We start from the raw sequence: 21,858 nt of genomic DNA, 5'->3' as shown, positions 1-21,858 counted from the left end.
CCCAGCCTACACGGGCCTTGTCCTTCAGGACCACTGCTCAGCCAGCAAGATGCAGATGGGATCACTCATCCTCATTGTTCCTCTGCTGGAAACCAAAGACCCGTCGAAGGGGGATATGCTGTTTGGGGACCCAGCGGTCTGGCGATGTCAGTGCGCTTGGGAACGGCTTTGCACTTAAGGGAAAAAGATGGAAAGCTTTGAAGGAAAAATAAAATATTGCTAGATTTTGGTTCAGTAGGGTTTTTGTGATTTAAAACTAGATTTTTGCAAATCAATTAACAGAAACAGCAATTTTATTTTCTACATTTCTTCTGCTTTACAAAGCATCAAAGTGCTGATAACAAATCCATCTCGAGGCAAAGAATATAGCTTTTCTATTTCTGTATTTTCTCAGTGATAAATTGAGTACAGTAATGAAAAAATGTAGGAGAGTGATGAAAGGGCCGCGGAGAGAACAAGTGCTTGTCCTTTCCCTTCTCTCTGCATTTACCAGGTGAACAATATGAGTCACGGAAAATAGGGAAAATCTATGGCATCAGAAATTGAAGAATGATTATCTGCAGAGAGTCTGCTGCTTCATTGATGGAGAAATGGTTGCATGACAAAATAACTGTAGGTAAGAGATGAAGATCCTTCGATTTGCTTGGAGAAAAGAAAGCTGTCGTCTTTCAAAGAACCTCCAGCATCCTAACAAACCTTGCCCTCCAGCCTTCGTTCAGAGCGTGTCTGTCCCGCCTCGCAGAGCAGGTTCGGCTCACGGGGTGAAGCTTCGGGGCTGGTACCTGCCTCCCCTCCGGCGGGAGCTTGGAGGTTCAGGCCAACGTGCTGGTTCCAGCAGCACCACGCTTGGAGGCACGCGTCCAGCCCTCCTTGGAGAGGTGGTGCTTCGTTAGCAGTTTGGGCCCAACCCCTCTCACGCATCATACGTACATTATTTTGCTGGGCTGTTTTACTTTTGGTCTTTGAAGAACATGGGTGGAACATAAGCATCGGAGGAGTTAGCATAACAGTGGAAAAACGGTCCCTGAAAATCACTGTTAGTGTTTAATAACAAACAAATCCACGTCTGCCGCTGCTGACGCCTTCCCAAGTCTCTCGTGCCTTCATAGACTTCTCCTGAGGTTAAACCAGATCATCACCAAAAAAGAATATCAATAAGACTGATATTCAAGTTGGTCTCCAATACATTGATCACTGATAACAGATAATATGTGATAATAAATTTCTAGTTAAAGTATAAAGGATACTACATCAGTTTATACAAATTATGGTTTTACTGCTAATGATAGGTAAGAGGAAAAGAGATTAATCAAAACCTTATAAAAGTACTACATTTCTGAGGTTTTCCTCACGCTTTGACATGAATTGGGAATAAATGATGAATCCAGATATAGCCATTTTTCTTCACAGCCCACCCATAATTTATTTTATCAGAACCAGTGTGCCAATGCTTCTTCCGCGTACGAGACAAAGTGTGTTTAATAAGCAAGAGGTGGGGACCTTTAGGCAATGCTCTTCAATCAAACTGCTGTTAAGGAACTAATCATGTAAATGCAAAAAAGAAAAAAAATATTCTTAGTTTTCCCAGTTGGTGACTGATTGCCACGTAAATGAAGATTTGTGCCACACTAGCACAGGCTGGTGTCTTCTTTATATCATTTAATGATTTAAAAGCTGTATTAACTATACTCTAAAAATCATATATGTTTTGGGGGTGTATTAGAACTCACTAAATATTGAGCTCATGTTACTATTTTATTTTGTTAAACATGAAGAAGTCTGTGGTTTATCTTTGTGCTTACAATGAGGGACCTTCAGCGGGACAAAAACGATGCGACAAGGAGAGCCATAAGGAGGGGAGATGCTGCGGGTCAAGGCTGGCACAGTACTGCAGTCGTAGGCATCGATGGTCAGGAGTGGTAAAATGTTGCTGGGCACGTGGGCAATTCTCAGGTTCTGTAGATGAATATGGCTCAAAAATTCTGAAGTTTTATTTTTCTGTAGCTTGCCGTTTCCCCTTGTCCTGGCTTTCAAGGAATGTCCTTCCCAAAGAAAAACCTTACTTGCCCTTGCCCTTGCTGGGAGTTTGGGATGGGACTTCATCCATCCATGAAGGGTTTCTTCTCTGAAACCCAGACCCTTTAAAATGCAGCAATTTAAATTTTGTTTTAAACTCAACAAACTGCACACAAATTTAAGTCTTTGCTGTTGATTTACTCTTGCTCATCTCCTCCTGTTTGACAATCTTAATGGTGGTGGCAACTGTTTCCTGGGACATGCCCTTCTTCGCCTTCATGGCCCTTCCCTGGACTCGTTCCACCCTCTCCATGTTTCTCTTTTCCAGCACTCCAGATGTGTCTCGTCAGGGTTGAGCAGAGGGGAGATAATAAGATTTCTTGTGTGGCAACTCAAATGCATTCTGAAAAAAAAAGTATGTAAAAGTAGAGCAGGGCTGGGGTTTTTTTAAGTGTTGGCAAATGATTTTACAACTCTAAAAAGCACAATTATCTTTTTTATGGTAGATACTATGGTGCAATATGTTCAACTATTAAATCGCTTTTGTTGGAAATTTTTTTTTCGAATTAAGGTGTTTTAGATGTGGCATTTAGAGGTGTGTAGGGGGTCAAAACTGTTTACAGGTCTGAGGATGAAAACGGGGTACATGTTTGCCAGAGAGGTGGAGGATTTATGTCGATATAAATAATTTTAAAATCTTGACACAATTAAGGGCGTTTTAAAAACAGTGAAATAGTTCCGTGCTCCTTGGAGCGCTCGAAGCACACGGATTGAGGATAACTCAGGGATTTTGCATCGCAACGCTGTGACTTTATTCACTGACCGCTTGACTGATAGTAACGAACAAAGTCCAGCCTTTAAGGGGATTCTTTGCAATCCTCCTGGTTGTAGTTCGGGGTCACAAATATCTGGCATCATCTACTTTCTGTGTGAAGGCACTGCTTGGAGGGTGTCCCCTCCCAAGGAGCTCGGATGTGTAGCTGGGCTGGGGGTCCCAGCGAGGAAGCTCCGCAGCGCGCCCGGCCGCCGCACCGGCTAATTAGCCACCGCGCTGGATTAGCAGCCTCCGTGCTGCGCGGGCTACCAGCCCGGGTAATCTCCTGGAAATAAGTTACATCTGTTTCTGCTAATTAATACACCTCACAGCGGCGGCAGCGGTGTGCGGTTGGCAATATTATGATTTTTTTGGTGGTGGTGATGGTTATTGATGAGCTCTGCAGATGGGCGAGCGGCCTGTTGAAGACCCCGCTTCTCATTCCCATACACTTCAAACGTATTGCTTATTCCTAATAACCACATTTCAACCGGGGATTATTTTTTTTCATAAAAACTTTCTTTTAATTAACTGTCTTCCCCCCTCCGATTGTGTCTGGTTATTCAGTCACAGGTTGCTTCGTCCTTCTGACTAAGATGGGCAGAGTAAGAGAAGGAAAGAACAGGAAATTAGGGTTTTCTTACAAGAAATCTTCATGCAAGTGCATATGCTAAAATTTATGAAAACTTTTGAAAAACAGAATCATTTGTAAAGGGGAAGCTTTCCCAGATGCCGGGGGATCTCATGACTGCAAACTGAAAAGTCATATAGATTCTCAATTAGTGGCAAATGGAGTTCATCACTGGTTTTAATAACCCTCATAAGCACATTTTAATTTTTCTATATATTTGTCATAAAAACTAATTATTACGTCCAAGCCATAAAAAGAAGAACAATAATCTGTTTCTTATGTCATGTTATGATTTCTAGATATTTTACAAGTTAATGAAATCAATATGCATATTAGGAAAGCAAAGCAAGAAATTATTCTGTCTGCAGAGAGAAATCTATGTTTCACCTGATTTTTTCAGTCCCTTCAGCAGAGAGCTCAGGTCACGAAGGTCCCTGGCTGTCAGTGCAGCCGCGCGGGGCTCAGAGGTGCAGCCCACGGTGACCCCCGGGGCAACGCAGCACCCTGGTGTGCTGTGGGCGAGCTGCCCCTCGCCCAAGGGTGCGAGTGACCCAGCCCTGGCTGCCTTGGCCACCTCCGAGCAGCAGCCAGCTCTGCCCCGTGCTCCCATCGCTGCCGCGCTGGGGAGGGAGCAGGGAACCGAGCCAGGGACCTGCTGCCGCCTGGTTGTGGAACGACTTGCTAGAGGTTATTAGCCCAAGACAAGACCTGATGAGGTTTTATCTCTGATAAACATCTCAAAAGAATAAATGAAACCCCAACCCCATGTATTTTGCATTTTCACAGCTAAATTTAGATTTTTTTTTAAATTTTAAAAGGCAGATGTACAGAAAATATTACAAAATGTGTGCATACATGGAAAAAAATTGTGTATTCAAAGACGAGCTCTAGGATGATCTGGAGACAGTCATGCTGGCTTAGTGTCCTTCCCCAAGGGGAGGTGTGTGCTGGAGCGAGGAGGAGCGTGGTGGCCCCCTCACCTACTGCTGCCCACGCTGCCGTTGCGCCCCGCGCCTGCCGTGCCCGGTGCTGCGTGGGTCCCGCGCTGCCAGGGACTTCATTTATTTAACAGCTGATTCATCTATTCAGCGCTGCAGTGGATATAAGCTTTGGTAAATATTTGAACAAAGCACTGTGCAAACCAAATAGGTAAACAACTTTTCTGAGTGTGTTCCCTGGGGGTTTTTCTCTCCTATAGCATTGACAAATTCCTTGTTAAAGCAGAGTACAGTAACTGTTCACAACAAAGAACTGGAGAAAGGAAATAATGGTAAATGCTGAAGTTTTCCTGTTATTAGTCATTTACAGAAACCATTTAGTGAATGCATTCCTCCAGGCACATGAAGGATGGGGATGGTGGAGATTTAAAACCAGGTGGCCAAGAAGGCCAATGGCATCCTGGCCTCTATTAGGAATAGTGCAGCCAGCCGGTCTGGGGAAGGGATCGTCCCTCTGTACTCGGCACTGGTGAGACCGCACCTTGAATCCTGTGTCCAGTTCTGGGCCCCGCACTTCAAGAGAGATGTTGAGGTGTTGGAGCGAGTGCAGAGGAGGGCGACCAAGCTGGTGAAGGGTCTGGAGGGTCTGACCTCTGAGGAATGGCTGAGGGAGCTGGGGGTGTTTAGCCTGGAGCAGAGGAGGCTCAGAGGTGACCTTAGTGCAGTCTACAACTACCTGAAGGGAGGTTGTAGCGCAGTGGGAGTCGGCCTCTTCTCCCAGGCAACCAGCGCTAGGACAAGAGGACACAGCCTCAAGCTTGGCCAGGGGAGGTTCAGGTTGGACATCAGGAAGCATTTCTTCTCAGCAAGGGTCATTAGCCATTGGAAGGGGCTGCCCAGGGAGGTGGTGGAGTCACCATCTCTGGAGTTGTTTAAGAAAAGCCTGGCCATGGCCCTTAGTGCCCTGGTCTAGTTGCCATGGTGGTGTCAGGGCAATGGTTGGACTCGATGATCCCAGAGGGCTCTTCCAACCTGATTGATTCTGTGATTCTGTGATGGGTTTGCACATCAGGCTCATACTGTAACCCTGGGGATGTCGCATTGCCTGCATGACTACCTGTGAGCCTGAATTAGCATTTCCTCCTCCATATTCCTCTTTTGTGCCATATTTTTCTCTCAGTTAATCAAAATTTAAGTAAGCAATGTAATAGAATACTTCTGGACAGAAAATGCAGATTCACTGAAGTGTAAATCTTTTTCCAGAGTGTTTATCTTCACTTTAAATTTCATCAGCAAAACAAAAAATAATGATTCTATTTTTCTCATTTATTGTAGAAAACAAAAATCTTTGGTTTTGATTTTGGTTTATTTTGACTCACATAAAACGATCAAAGGCTAAAATGCATTTAATATTTGATGTGACATGGGCAACTCTTCAATTTGAAATTTGCAAATGGGGAATTGGTCCCAAATCACTCAAAATATTTTGTTGGGAAATCAGGTGGGTTGTAGCAAATCAGTCCCGCAGCCTCGCAGCTGCTTGGCCATCACTTAGCAACAGCTCTCCAGCCGGTGCAGCTGCCCTTTTCGTTTTGGACCCTTGTAAAAAATTTACTTGGGAGTTTCATTCATCTTTCATCCTTGCTTGTTAGCTTGTTCCTTATGCATTTCTTTAATCCGTATACTGCAGCACTGCTATATTTAATTCTTGTATATTTAATTCTTGACCTTCGCAGTTGCCATGTGGGGTGGGTGAACGACTGTAGCTGTTGAAATGGAGAATAGCTCTGCAATGGGTTTAATCTGCACTCGAAGCTCAGCATAGCAGATATTAAAAGCTAAATCTGCTCGTAGAACAGAGCCTTTAGAGGCATCCTAAGTATGTATGCCAAATAAACATTTTTAACTCTTATTAAATATTAACTTTCCATTGCGATTATGCACATATATTCTAGTCATAATTAATAAATTCCACTGATTTTAGTCATCTAAATGTGATGATCCCTAACAGGCAGGAAATAGCAGAAAAATGAGCAGCATACCAATATACTAGAAATCATTATTTGTCTCAAACTTTGAGGTTCCAGAAGTACTTACTATAGAAGCCGATTTGTATCATGGGAAAGAAGATCTTCCTAGGAAATCATTGATACAAATGAAATCTACAATTTTTCATGAGTACCACATCATATTGTATCATTTCTGTAATTTTACAGAATTACATTATGCAGCAGGAATGCACTTCTGAGTTTACTTGTGTGTTATCTTAGTTAATATATGGCTTGTATTAATCTATTTTCTAATTCTATTTTGGAAATGCATAAATGAGACAACCTGCTCAATATCATTGTAATAAGACTTACAGACATCTTCTACTAGATTTAATTTCCCCACTATAAAACCTAGATTAAAGAAATTCTTTGCTGTGAGGGTGGTGAGACCCTGGCCCAGGTTGCCCAGAGAAGCTGTGGCTGCCCCCTCCCTGGCAGTGTTCAAGGCCGGGTTGGATGGGGCTTGGAGCAACCTGGTCTGGTGGAAGGTGTCCCTGCCTGTGGCAGGGGGTTGGAACTAGATGGTCTTTAAGGTCCCTTCAACCCAAAGCAGTCTGTGAGTCCATGATTCTAAGAGCCCGGTCAATTAGAAAATGAACAAGGCATGTACTTAAGAGAAAATCGCTTAAACTGCACCGTGTAAATCTGGAAAAGTCTCCACCTTCTACCACGTCACAGTTCAAATCTTCCCTTAGAAACACCGCAAAATTCCTGACGATAATCAACGCTACCAGGGGTGGGCTTGGCAGTGCTGGGTTAACGATTGGACTCGGTGATCTTAAAGGTCCTTTTCCAACCAAAACAATTCTGTGATTCTATAATCTTCAAAAAGCAGGACAGCGTGCGCACTTCTGGATCAGACTTTCCAGCCTTTAGCAAAATCTGGAGGGTTTGTGCGCTGGGATCTTGTGTCCCCCAAGGCAAGGACGAAGGGGTCTGTGTTATGTACAACACTGAGTACAGAAAATCACTGGCTACAGAAGCAGGGCTGACACTGTGCTGCAGTCACGGGGCTTCCCCCCGCGAGTTCTGCTTTTTTCATATTTAAAGCCCAGTCGTAGTTGTGTAACAGATCACGTAATAGGGCACAGGGGAAAGAGTTCACTGAGGTACAGAGACAAACACTAACATCAGAGGGGAAGGTGCTGGCAGGGGCACCAGGAGGGTCTGTGGGGCTGCAGGGACACGGGGTGGCCTTACTGGGGGTGCCCCGTGCCTGCCTGCGGCTGTGGGGCATGGCGTGGGGGGAGCACTGCAACAGAGACTTTCTGTCTCCCTAATAAACATGCAATAGACTTTCCATGTTTATAACTGTAGTCTCATGTATAATATAAATGCTATTATAAAATACTGTACATTTAAAAATTACATACAGCCGTTGCGTATTTTGCATATAACGGACGGGGTCATGAAGTACTCCCAGCAAGGCCTGTGTGCGCTCACGGCCTGTAGGCCCCAGGCAGCCGCAGGAAGAGGATCGATGGTGTTGGTTTGCCCTTTGGGTGAAAATGTCTGACTCTGGGATTTGTGGTAAGGAGGAGGGAGGGTGGGGAGTCTCCTTCTCTGGAGATATTCAAACCCCCCCTGGACACGACCCTGTGCAACGTGCTGTGGGTGACCCTGCTTGGGCAGGGGTTGGGCTGGATGATCTCCAGAGGCCCCTTCCAACCCCAACCAGGCTGGGATTCTGTGACTCTGTAGGAAATATTATTTGAAGGAGCAAATTCCTTCACAGCGTTGCCCCCAGCCTGCCTGGGCTGTGCCGTGGGGGCATGGTGTTGCCCCCAGGCTGTGCCATTGGGGCACGGCGTTGCTGTTTGCCCGTTCACAGTTAAAAATGCAGAAGCATTTGCACAGATGGATTGGTCAATAAATTAATTCCAGCCCAAAAGAAATGGTCAGTTACGCTGCTGAAAGCAGCATCTTCTCTCCCCCCTGCTGTGTTTATTGCTTAATTATGAAATTGTAATTAGGAAAAAAATCAGATTATCAATGCAGACAGAGAGGTGAGGAGTGCAGCCCAGTGTTTGGACGAAGAACGTAAGGGTATTGGGGGTTCTGGAAAAGGGGCTGTGTAATACTTCTCTCTCACCTCAAAAGCCACTCTCTGTTGAAAAGCATCTGAAGATTCAGCTGAGGCAATGTGAGCACAAAAGCTATACTGGCAACACCTGGGAGGGATGGAGCAGGCGACTCCTTAGATTCTGGTGGTGAAATATCTCTTGCCAGACTCCCAGACATAACACTGCTGCACTTATAATCCAGTTCCTCTCCCAGTTTTTATGTGTTCTATTGGGATTGGCTATGTAAGATGGGATTGATTACGTTATACTCTGAAAAGGGAGTTGGCTACCATATGATTTAATAAATGTTACTATAAAAATGCCGTTCATAACTTGTCATCATCTTTATCTGGGGAAACTTTCTGAAGAAACTGAGCTGTATGTCCAGCCACATATGTTGTAATCTTGATACTACATAACAGGAATAATAGTCCAGGTGGTAGTAACTGCCCGGGGAAAGAGGAAATAAAGCCGAGATAAAGTAGTGGGTTTACCTCTGTCCACAGCGCTGGTAAGACTCTTGCTAGGTGATTACGCCTTGTTCCACCGTTCACATTTCAGGATGATTCCGATCTTCCTCAAAAGAGAGAAACAAATATTATCTAGGAAGCCTTACAAAAATTAAGCTTGTTGTTCTCAAATCTTCTGCAGATGATGAAGAGTTCGTTTATCACGTCGTACAGGTCCTTAGTCATAGAGAAGATGCTTGATAGCAAGGGGGATGTTCAGTGTTGCAGACAAAAACGTAATATGATCTGATTTCAGAAAGCTGAATTTAATGGAATGCAATTTTGAACGAAGATGCTATTTCCCAGCAGCGAGGGGGTATTGAATCGCTGGAAGTGCTTACCAGACGTGGCAGTGTGAGAGTCACCTGGAATTGACAGGATAAGACTAGACTTTCTAAAACTATACTTCTGTCAGGCTTCTGGGAAAATTTCTAGAGCCTGTGACTATCTGAGTTCAGACTAAATTATCCTATTGGCCCCTCTGGCCATGTATTCCACAGATCTGTTAATACGGTTGAATTTTGTTCATATCAAATTCTGTGCTCCATAACCATGGCTTACATGTAGAGTGGTTTTCAAGTTGTCTGCCATTAGAACATACGCTTTTATCAAAATTAAAATATTTGACAAAATACTGCAGGTTTGGGTTTGGAACACGGCAGGCAAAACCCACAACAAAGGCGAGGCTGGCAGCCACGGTTAATGGCTGTCCTAAAACGAGGAGGAGAGGGAAAGAGCTGGAGCCGCAGGAGGAAATCAAGGCCTGGGAGCCTGAGCATTGGGGAAAAAGTGCTGCTTTGTGAGCAGAGGACACTTGAAAAGGCGGTGAGAGAGGAAGAGCAGATAAAACCTTCTGAGGAAAGGTGGAGGAGGACGAAGACAGCGCTTGCATTAAGCAGCAGAGAAAAGAGCAGACTGTGCTGATCTTTGTCTTGGAGAAGAGGTTCTGTTATCTGTGTGAACTGAATGAGATCCTGTTCCTTAAGTTCTAGGTTCCTGCTTCTGGCAGGACTGTCAGTGCTTTTTCTTTGGAAATTTGTATTTTTTGAGATTTGATTACAATTGCTTGTATCGTCCAGCTTTTCTGCTGGATCCATGTGCCGCTCTGCCCACGGGACCTACCGTGGCTCTGCGGAGGGTCCAGCAGTGGAGCATGCCAAGAGCTCCTCATTCCCACTGAGATTACCATCGTCATATTTCCAATCTGTTTTTTTCAGTCACACTAATTAGATCAGTGTACTGAACAATGAGTGGGTATTTCACCCACCCATTTTCTGGTGATGGATGCAGGGAAGAGACTGGACTAAGCGTGGCACAGCCTACACCAGGAGATCTCCTTTAACTTGCTTTGGTTTGTACTGGCCACCCAGGTGCCATCGTGGCAGCACGGCAGGCCCCAGCCTTGTCCTCTGTGCTTAGTGACGAGTTTAAGGCAAATAAAAGTCACCTGGATAAACAGCATTAGGTGGCAGGTGTGAAAAATCCCTCCATAGTACTGCTTCAGTAGTGCCAGAACATGAGAAAATCTCTCTCTTTTTCTACCTTCAAAGGTGCAGAACCTCGAATAAGAAGTTTAATGCTGTTGGAAATCTTACCCCGTAACATTTACTTAGTCTGGAAGATATTTGCACAGTTCCAAATAGATATTGCATCAGTCAATTGTATGGATGTACCTGTGAGAAGTACTGGGTTTTGAGTTGTTTGATTCCTTCGCTTGACTTCCTGGAAGTATGTTTGTTCTTGAAGGATAAAGAAATAAGTAGCTCAGATTTAGGAAGGTATTTTTGAAATATTGTTGACTGACTAAAGCCAGTGTGTATGCCACATTACTGCTGATGTTCTGCTCTAAGATGGATTTCTACATTTCGAATAGGATGATCCCTCACCACCTGTCTCTGGGAAGTGGGTGGTTCTCATACTTTCTACGCGGAAATAGGAATTCCTTTCAATGCTTTGTCTCTTGCCAAGCTGAAACATTAACGATATTTAACTTGGGCTGGGACAGGGGAGTGGGGGAGACCTGTATTAACAACGCTGCGTTTCAGGGCGTGGGGGACCCCAAGGAAGGGTGATGGCGTGGCATAGCTGATGTGGGGTGGGCATGTAGGCAGCAGCTGTTCACGGTCTCCTTTAGGACAGGAGAGACTTCTGCAGAAGGAACTTGAGTAACAGGTTCATTGCAGGGATCTGCAAAGAAATCTGATTAATAAATTATTCCTTTACAGGGAAAGAACTCTTATGTATGCTTCAGCTCCTAAAAATGGTCTGTAATGACTGCATGCTTCTTCAGGTCATCAAGGGAAGTAGGGAAGAGTGGATTATCACCTTTGTGAGTCAGACTCTGGCAATTGAGAAGTCTGTCTCCGTTCCAGTGGTTGTGTAAACCTGTTTAGCCTTCAAAGGCGGGTAATACTGAACTTCAGTCTTTAGGAAATGGGGAAGGTTCAGCCTTCTCCATACCTTCCTTTTCCCTAAAGACAATGTTTCTCTGCTAGTTAAAAATACTCTACATGGGCTTTTAATTTTCCTTGCTCACAAATGCATAGCCACAAGCAAGCAGTGAGAATTTCCAGCTTTTTGAAGTCTGTCTGACCCCAACTCATTTCTATGAGTGAAATACTTCCAGTCACTGGACCAGGGGAGAGGTTTGGAGAACATCTGCAGGTGGAGATCCCAAAGTGCACAGAACCAGTCTGTGCATAGCAAAAAGCTCTGTACTTTTCAAAGTACATTGAAGGGATGCTAATAATGTATTCCAGGTTGCTGAAAGGGTTGCAGAGGTGTAAGTATGGGTCCAGATGGTGGGATTTTGGCTGTGACAAACTGGAGCAAACCAGTGAGACAAGACTGTGGCAGTCAGGAGGGTAAAGCTTCATTTGGGCAAAGACTTTGGTTGGGAAAATGGAAGATAATAAACTTGGTTTTTTTTCCTCATTTGATTGGTACCCATTTACCTTGCAGAGCACTTTGATTTTAAAGCAGTTATTACAGAAGGTTCTGAAACAGCCACATGTAAGATCTGTATCTTTTACAGATATTTGTACAAAATCTGTTAGTTATCATGTAGAGAACAGCACTTTTCAGAAATATCAATAGGGTGTGCCTTGTTACTGCATTGATTTGATTTCTATATTAAAAGTCATAATAAGACATGTAAAGAAATACCTGTTTCTTTAGAAAGAAAGATTCTGAAATCCAGAATTCCTGCCTTCATTGCTGGGACCCCACATTCCTTCTCTCCCCGTGTAACACTACAAGAAGTAAAGCATTCCCTGAAGAGCAGGCCACTTAACACTTTCCAGCATTTTCCATTCCTGTGGAACTCTGTTCTCTTACGCCCAGATGCACAAATAGTACAGAAAATGGAGTTTAGTGAAAAATTCTACTGATGAAATGAAACAAAAAAAAATCTAGCTTATTTTTTCTTAGCCCTGTTGCTACTGCAAGTGTAAAAGCAACACAAAACAACAGAAATAAAAGTATTTTAGTCTCCTCCATGAACACATACGACTCTTTAAGTACATGTGGCATAGATGTAATAGGCATCATTATTTTTAAAAGTACAAGCAACATTTAATTTCATCTTCCTTTCAAACTGTCCTGAGCAAGCTCAGCCTTCTCTTAAACACGAGCATCCATCAGTAGCAGTTTGCTGGGAACTCATTAGCAATACCTGCTTTGCACAAAATAGAGGAACTTGCTGTTTTCTTGCTTGTAGCATGTTGAATCCATGGCTGAGCTTCTGCAAACGTGACGGAAATAGGTGTGGTAGCACCTAAACAAGGTTTTTGCATAGTTATATGTCAACAGCTGCATGTATTTTTGTCAATAATGGCCATATGGGTGTCCCAGCCCTCCCCAGTTACCTGTGCTCCGGCGGCATCGCGCTCATTTCCAGCTTTCCCTGACAACTCTCTCCTTGTTTCATTCCAGTTTCTCCGAAGATATATCGCATTTCGAGTGACATCGTTGTGAATGAAGGGAGCAATGTCACCCTGGTGTGCCTGGCCGCGGGGAAGCCAGAGCCTTCCATTTCCTGGAGACACATCTCTCCCTCCGGTAAGCACCGCTCTGGCCCCCGGAGCTTGCTGCAGCCTTTTGCATTTTCCATTTTCAGAAGTGTGGCAGCATCACTCGTGTGTGCCCTACAAAGCGTGTGCCTAACTAGACTTCTAGCAAATAAAAGCTTTTTCAGATTGCAGCTGAGATCAGTGAAAACTATAATACTGCTGTAACGTAGGGATATAGAAATAAAGGCGCCCTAAATACGAGTATATTTTTAAGCCTGTTTTAACAGGCTGCAGACATTTATTAAACAATTCCAATTAAAACAAAACAAGGAAATAATCAAGAAAACACAGAGCTCTCTAGAAACAGGCGTGAAAGCTAAAAACATTAACACATCATGCAATAGATTTAATTTAATTTAATTACCATTGAACCATTATTCCATGATCCAGCATAGTTTATTAGAATGGTTTCATTGAACAAATTAAATTATGTGTATGAAAAATAGCAAACAAAATGGCAGCCGGCTAAACATGAGCCAGCAGTGTGCCCAGGTGGCCAAGAAGGCCAATGGCATCCTGGCCTCTATTAGGAATAGTGTAGCCAGCCGGTCTGGGGAAGTGATCGTCCCTCTGTACTCGGCACTGGTGAGGCCGCACCTTGAATCCTGTGTCCAGTTGTGGGCCCCGCACTTCAAGAGAGATGTTGAGGTGTTGGAGCGAGTCCAGAGGAGGGCGACCAAGCTGGTGAAGGGTCTGGAGGGTCTGACCTGCGAGGAACGGCTGAGGGAGCTGGGGGTGTTTAGCCTGGAGCAGAGGAGGCTCAGAGGTGACCTTAGTGCAGTCTACAACTACCTGAAGGGGGGTTGTAGCACAGTGGGAGTGGGCCTCTTCTCCCAGGCAACCAGCGCTAGGACAAGAGGACACAGCCTCAAGCTTGGCCAGGGGAGGGTCAGGTTGGCCATTAGGAAGCATTTCTTCTCAGCAAGGGTCATTAGCCATTGGAAGGGGCTGCCCAGGGAGGTGGTGGAGTCACCATCTGTGGAGGGGTTTAAGAAAAGCCTGGCCATGGCACTTAGTGCCCTGGTCTAGTTGCCATGGTGGTGTCAGGGCAATGGTTGGACTCGATGATCCCAGAGGGCTCTTCCAACCTGATTGATTGATCTAAGAACATAGTTTCTATTTATTTTTTCCATTTATACTTTTAATTCCTCATAACATATTTAAAGGAAAACTTTTAGCTCACGTCTCTACATGGGTTGGCTCATGGTAGAGCCACGGGAGCTGGCTCCCTCCGAGTGAAGCAGGACCTGCCTGGTTTGGACAGGGGAGATCCCCACTCTGTACCGCAGAGCTGCTGGCTCGGGAAGTCCTGGTGGGGTTTGTGTGTCGGAAAGGAGACGCTCCCCACGTCCAGCTGGCTGTTGCATACAAGGCTGCTCGTGCACTCGTTCTTTTATAGGGACTTTACAATGAGAATTGATTTTGCAGTGAAGGGCTTTCTGTTTGCTCACACAACTTTTATGAAAACCATGTAATTGCAGGGAAGGACGGTTTCATGGATTGTCACAGCTTACCGCAGTGTCTCGTAATCCTGAGTAGCAGTTGGCTTTACAAAGCAAGATCTGAAAAAAAAATAACTTTTGACCTTTAAGACAATGACAATGAATTCTGCTTGAAGTGTCCATCAAGGGACTAGGGAAAAAAATTCTGTTGTAGCAAAAAAATGGATTTTAACTAAATGTCAAATAAAATTTTATTGGAAACTGTAGTGATACTTTAGAGTAATAGCTTAAAGCATTAGACTGTCTACAGAAAGGAGCTGTTATGATTTTCCTGGAGAGGAAAACAGCAGAAAAGGAGGATTAGTGCACTCAGGCTGGAGAAGGGGTCTGAGGAGGAGTTAGATCCTCCTCATCTTGAATTCAGACAAAATTAGTACACGTAATCACGAGGGCTTTCTGTGAACCAACTGATTTTGTGCCTTGACCAAAGGACTGAGAATGAGGACTGGCATCCTCTGTGCCGGAGTGTCTTGGCCAGGCAGCTGGCAAGTGATCCTGCCAACCCCGTACACCTTCTCCTTCCAGGGTTTTCGCTGGGGAAGGGTGGTTTGTTGCATTGGTTTTGCCACATCCCTTACTCTCTCACCAGGAACCAGCAGGTTAGAAGAACCACAAACATGGACTTAACAAATTTGGTACTTAAAAACCAGGAAGATCACAGAATTGAACCACAGAGCGGCTGAGGTGGGCAGGGCCCTCTGGAGATCAGCTGGCCCAGCTCCTGCTCAGAGCATGTCCAGCTGGGTGTGAGTACCTCCAAGAATGGAGATGCCACAGCCTCTCTGGGCAACCAGCGCCAGCGTTTGATGACACTCACAGTAAAAAAGGTTTTTTTATGCTTAAATGGAATTTCCTGTGTCTTGATGAGAGCCTGTTGCCTCTTGTCCTGTCACTGGCACCTCTGAGGAGAGTCTGGATCCGTCACCTTTACACCCCCTCAGGTACGGGACCCCCGGAGCCCTCTCCTCCCAGGCTGAGACCCACCTCCCTCCGCTGCTCCCCAGTAACACTGAACCACTTTTGTGCTCAGGTTTGTGTTCTGGGGTACAGACAGTTATAAATGTCACTCAAACCCAATTAAATATCAGTCTGGCAAACAAGAATCCTGGATTTATTAGAAAACAAAATGCGAGAGAGTTGAAAACACCAGATTTCTGTAACTGTCTGTATTCTGTCTGCAGCAAATTACCTTTATCTAAACATAAGCTTCATCTGCACTTTATAATTTCTACCAGTTTTCTCCTGTAATTCCCAGTGGCACTAATGAGGCTTACACACAAGCATCACGTCTAGAATACAGCACTAAATTGTATTAACGAGTCATATTTAGAATATTCTGAAATTGTTTGTCAAAGCTGCTACTAAAAGATAAGAAACTGAAATCTCTGAATACAAATGATTCAATGTAGGCTAATTCCAAAATATTATCATGATTTGCATCAACGCAGCCTTGACTTGGGTAAGGTCGGATTCAATTTTTTTGAACAAGAGATAAGATGAACCGTTCGTAGGAGTAAAAATAGAATGTATTTAGAGGTGATTTTTAACTTAGTACATAAATTATTGGCCTGGAATCTTTATTGTGCATGTTTAACTTGCAGTCATTATGTAAATGCTTTCATTATATAAATATTCATTATACAAACCCATTATGTAAATCCACAAAACCTACACACGCAGCGTAACACCGTGAGAAACACGGGGCTGCGGTTTGTAGTCTGAAGATCTCGTATTGTTGAAATGTCATCTGAATAAATTGCAGGTATTACTTATTTTGTTCTGACATTTAAGAGCAAAGTGCAGCATCGATAGTTTAAGAATGAAACTAGAATTTTAAGGAATTAAGGTCTGCCTGCAACGTAGCTCCAGCTTTTAACACTTGAGCGCACAGCGTGTGTGACGCTGCCGGTTTGGGAAGCGAGCTCTGCCAGCGTGGCCGGGAGCAGCCACAGCAACAGCCACCAGAAATCTGCTGGTGAAACGTTACTGCTTGGCGAAATTCGGGGGCTCTATGTCGAAACTTTGGTTTTGACGAGTACGGTGAAGTTTTGCCGAACTAGCTCAATATCTGGGTGGATGCTGGGGGAAACACGGTGCTTCAAATGAAGCACGTCTGCGTTAAGGCAGCAGTGACCAGGGTGGGTTTATATCAGATGTAGAGGCAGAGAGAGGGGCATAAGAAGATTGCAAGAGTACAGAATCACAGAATGGTTAAGGGTTGGAAGGGACCTCTGGAGATCATCTAGTCCAACCCCCTGCCAAAGCAGGTTCCCCTAGAGCAGGTTGCACAGTACTTTTTCCTAAAACGTGAGGATAAACTGGATGTATGTATATGCATGCATTTGGGAGAGCAGATTTTCAGAAATCATGAATTTAGCTGAATGAAGACAGATTTTCCCAAAAGAAAGGCAAATCCCTGGCACCAGGGCGCTCTTGCTGTTCATTCAGTCCCGTTTCCAGAGAACAGGGACACTGAAGCGTTTCCAAAAAAAAAAAAAAAATTAAAAAGAACAGACCAAAAACCTGTAAGAACTGTTTAGCACATGCAAAATAACAGGTTTTTCACTAACACTGAGGAAAGCTGCACTTTTCCAGAAATTAGCCTGAATTTAGGTTTGAACATACTCCCATGCTGACTCCTCTCCTTCTCCAACACGTTCAGTTTGCCACCGGGGCGTGTGTGCACGAGTGTGATATGACTGAACTGAATCTAACGCCTGTCCTATTGTTTCTGGACAGCCCTAAAGCCATGGAGATATATTGCATTAATGTATCATCATAGCAATGTCGTTCTGACGCTGTATTAGTGTAATACATCTTCGGAGCGCTCAGACGATAGGGCTGTCTGGGAAGGATGAGCCTGCGAGCCGGTTCAATTCAATTACAGGACAAAGGGCAGTGCCAGTCCCTGGGCAGGCAGGGTGGGATTCCTGCAAGCCCCTCCGTGAAGTAGAGCCCTACAGAAAGCTGGTGCTGGGGGGAGAAGCAAAGAGGCTTTTTAAAAACTTCCAGCTAAATCCTAAGACACAAACAAAGCTTGAGATGAGCACAGCTAGTGTCAAATATTTTATTCCACTTGCACTTCTGCTGGAGAACCACCATTTTTCAGATGCTATCCACACATGACAGAAATAAGAAGTATTTTGTTGAAGTGCAAGTACTCTTAACTTGGCTTTTCAGGCTGAAAATACTTAACTGACATGAATTATGATCAGATTTCCAGGGCTTTGTGTGTGTACAAAGTGTGAGCTTGACTTTTAAAATGTTCCATCTCTTGCTTCAAAATAGTTCTAAAACTAAAAGTTTTAGGAACAAAGGATTCTGACTTTTGTCCTACTAAATTCTAAAACTCTAGCAGGTATCATTGCTGGTGAGGGTTATTTCATACCAGTTTCCCTCTAATATATTTGCAATTGTGCATGATATAATTTTTGACCCATGAGAAGCTGTTCTCATCCACCCTCCGCTTAGCTGCTGCCTTTGCACGGTGAAGCTCTCCCAGCACTAATTAAGTTGTGTGAAGGATCTCGCCATCGAACCGCATTTTCCCAGCTTGGTAATTCAAAGTCCAATTAGCAGGTGCTTCAAACAGCCTGGCAATGCTGTCATCTGAAAAGACCTCTTTCGCTCAAGCTGCTTTGTCCCGAATAGCTTAAAATCGGTGATTATTGTTCCCTGGTTCATGGGTTTGGGTTTGCCGTGCCTGGAGTCGCAGGTCCATTGCCTCCCTCTCCAAGTGATCCCATCTCACCTCCCTGGCAGCTTGGTAAGAGCCCTACAAGTAACGCAGGGATTTCTCCCAGTGGAGCTGTCACTTCGTTGAGGTGATGTCCTGCAGGAGACGAACCTTTGAGGCCGGACCCAGTGATGTGCTCACGGATGGAGCAAGCTCCTACCCCACTTGAGACGTGGCGCTGCAGGTGGCAATGACACATGCCCACCTTTCCTAAATGGAGGTAGATTTATTGCCACATTATACCAAAAGCGAAGCCAGTTCCCTTTAGCTGTCTAAGAAGCAGAATGTAAAATAATTCAGTGTGTCAACCTGATCGGCAATGACAGCGATGTGCCTCCCTTATGCCATCATTACTCATCTTGCAGGCAACAGCTTCATTATGGTGCTAGCGCTGCGCTCCTCGTTCAGGTGAAGCATTACCGGACTGAGCCGAAACATCTGTTCCTTGCAACCGAGCTGGAAGAGTTTGGAGACGAGCCAGGAAACCTTCACAAACAGACCAGGGCAGGGATGAGCAGCAGTGATGGGCTAAGACTGACCATGATCAGGGAGGCTTTACCTGTGTGGTGGGGTGGAGGAGATATGCAGGGGAGTCCTGCCCATTGCTGTTGGCTCCTCTTCCACTCCACCGAGCCCCCGGCATCTGCCAACAATGTCTTTTCCAGCTTCGGGAGGAGGGAAGGACAGGGATGTGCTCTCAGCTGTCCTGAGCCACCAGAGAAACCTGCAGGTTGCCTCTTGGCGCTGTGTTGCACATGGTGGCATCAGCTGGTTTCAGAAGTGATGCCTTCAATGCTAGAGTGTAACATAAATTTAAGGCTCAGATGCCTTTGGGTATTACAAAGCTTTCGTGTCCTGCTCCTAGACTGGGTTTACGGAGAACACCCCTTCTTCTTCTGCCTTGGCGTAAACTCCTCGTTCTGTCCTTCGAGGAAGCTGCTCAGCTCAGGGTCCACAGCTCCGTGTTGCAGTACTTTACACAAGCCCGTTGCTCTGCGTTTTTTATTGAACAGAGACACCTGCTCCTGCGGATCGGCAGCTCTGGCCACTCCGTTCTGTTGCAGAAATTCTTGCTATTCATGTGGTATAGGATGAGCTACTGCAACGCACCCCTCTTGACGTGCAAGGCTAGTTGGGTGGTTGAACATCCTAAATGCAACAGCTTGCGCTGCTGCCTCCTGCCCGAGCGCTTCCTCAGCTGCAGACATCCTGCAAGGAGCTGGTCCTGCACGCGGCTGAGCAAGACCTCCCTGGAAAGCACCCAAAGTGTGTGGTCCTGCAACGCGGGACGGCTCTTGGGGGACTCGGGGTCCTTCAGCAGGGCTTACATGAGAACAATACTGTGCACGAGACTCCTAACTGTCACACTGACGGGCTCATGGTGATTGATTCCCTCTGTACTTGGCACTGGTGAGGCCACATCTTGAGTACTGTGTTCAGTTCTGGGCCCCGCACTTCAAGAGAGATGTTGAGGTGTTGGAGCGAGTCCAGAGGAGGGTGACCAAGCTGGGGAAGGGTCTGGAGGGTCTGTCCTACAAGGAATGGCTGAGGGAGCTGGGGGTGTTTAGCCTGGAGAAGAGGAGGCTCAGAGGTGACCTTAGTGCAGTCTACAACTACCTGAAGGGAGGTTGTAGCGCAGTGGGAGTCGGCCTCTTCTCCCAGGCAACCAGCGACAGGACAAGAGGACACAGCCTCAAGCTTGGCCAGGGGAGGTTCAGGTTGGACATTAGGAAGAATTTCTTTACAGAAAGGGTTATTAGCCATTGTAAGGGGCTGCCCAGGGAGGTGGTGGAGTCCCCATCTCTGGAGGGGTTTAAGAAAAGCCTGGACATGGCACTTAGTGCCCTGGTCTAGTTGCCATGGTGGTGTCAGGGCAACAGTTGGACTCGATGATCCCAGAGGGCTCTTCCAACCTGGTTGATTCTGTGTGATTCTGTGTGTGATGGGTTGGTCCATGCTACAGCTGTTTGGGGACTTGAAGTTTTGTGATTAATATTTTATATGAATTTAATGGCCTGGCTCGTGGTCCTGAAGGGAAGTTTTTCAGTTGGTAAAGGTGTCACATGCCATTAAATCGATGGTTCCCTACTGTCAAACACACAGCTGGCAGCTTCCCAGGAACTCAAGGGGAAATGGTGTGGAGCTCTACGCGGAGTAAGTGAGGGCATTAATTAACAGTGTAAAGAGAGCAGTGCAAACACTAGTACTCAACATAAACTGCTTGTGATTCTTGCCTTTGCATAAACAAAAAATAAGGAACTTCCAAAATCACACCTCTCCCATACAGAAGACGGTGTCGTTTGGTTTCAGGTTTTGGGACTTTTGACCTTTTTTTTCTTTAACGATACTTGAATGTACCATTCTTGGGAGATACGTGGAGCATCAGGATCCAATTAAGTGACATTCGGTACCATGCTCCATTGCTCTGGGGTCAAGTGGCATCACACTGTCCGTGGTCAGGGGGTTTCTGAGACTTCTCAGACAAATGTCATTTTTATCAGGAGCGTTGCCAAAGTTTGAGCATCCCTTCAGGAACAATTAAAGGTATTCCTAGAACTCCTCATGTCTTCTTAAAATCTTTAAATAGGCTGAAAAAAATTTCTTGTTAAAATACAGTTGTCAGGAGAAGAATATTCAAACTAAGATGGTCAAATAATTGGGTCTTTGTGGAGGAACTGAGAAATGAGAGCAAGATTACAATCTTAGCGAAATACGGAGGTTCAAACCAAAACTGCACAAAAGCATCGCCCAGAAAGAAGTATGAATTTTTTGATGATTTTATGGCAAATTGAAAGTATCTCTCGCTTTTCGATAAAAGTAGATGAATCATTAATAACTCATAACATGCTATGAAAATTAGAATTTTAATACATGCTTAGTTTATCCCCTCAGATTAGTTCATTTTTATTTGAGAAATACTGCACTTCTGAGTGAGCAATTTATGAATCATAGAAGATATTTCAGTGAAATAAAATCTTTCATGTTCAAAAGCAAACCAAGCAACTGTAGATTTCGCCCTCTTTCCCCTTCCTTTGGTGTCGTGTCCCTCGGGGCCGTTTTGGGAGACGCTGGTCTTTTGAACAGAGCGTGACAGCTTGGGGGCTTGACAAATCTGTTAGAGGAAAGTAACAGCTGATCTCTAAAATGCAACGAGATGCTCCTGGTTTCTGGTTTTGCACCCTCCAGCTGACGGACGGACGGACCCAGCCTCTTCCGAAAGCCGCCGCGGGCGTGGGGCTTTATTTGGAATCATAATCCCCTTCCCAAGAGCCAAATCCCCACATGAAGGGCTATGAATTATAAATGAGCTCAAGTGAGGTTTAATCGCGTAGCTTTCTTATTAGAAAGATCATTGCCCTGTTCTTCCCTACACGGGAATTTCCTGTTTTGCAGAGAAAAGTTTTTCAGGCTGTTTTCAGACTGAAGATGTTCGTGTTTAGCTATTTGCCGCAGAAGACCCAGCTGCCTCTGTGTAAGAGGATCTCTTGCAAACCCCATATACATGAAATTAAATATCCAGAAGACATA

General features: G+C 44.9%; 1 protein-coding gene across 2 annotated transcripts in view; it reads left to right on the top strand.

The window, feature by feature from the left end:
• NEGR1 (neuronal growth regulator 1) overlaps nt 1-21,858 on the top strand; it is a 257,739-nt gene that overhangs the window by 145,502 nt on the left and 90,379 nt on the right. For both annotated transcript variants that reach the window (XM_068406620.1, XM_068406619.1), the window contains exon 3: nt 12,956-13,081. In XM_068406620.1, coding sequence (XP_068262721.1) covers nt 12,956-13,081 — 126 coding nt within the window. The remainder of the gene's footprint in view (nt 1-12,955; nt 13,082-21,858) is intronic.

The sequence above is a fragment of the Nyctibius grandis genome, chromosome 8 (assembly GCF_013368605.1).
Source record: "Nyctibius grandis isolate bNycGra1 chromosome 8, bNycGra1.pri, whole genome shotgun sequence".
NCBI lineage: Eukaryota > Metazoa > Chordata > Aves > Nyctibiiformes > Nyctibiidae > Nyctibius > Nyctibius grandis.
The sequence above is the reverse complement of the archived record's forward strand: the minus strand, read 5'-3'. Positions and strand labels throughout refer to the sequence as shown.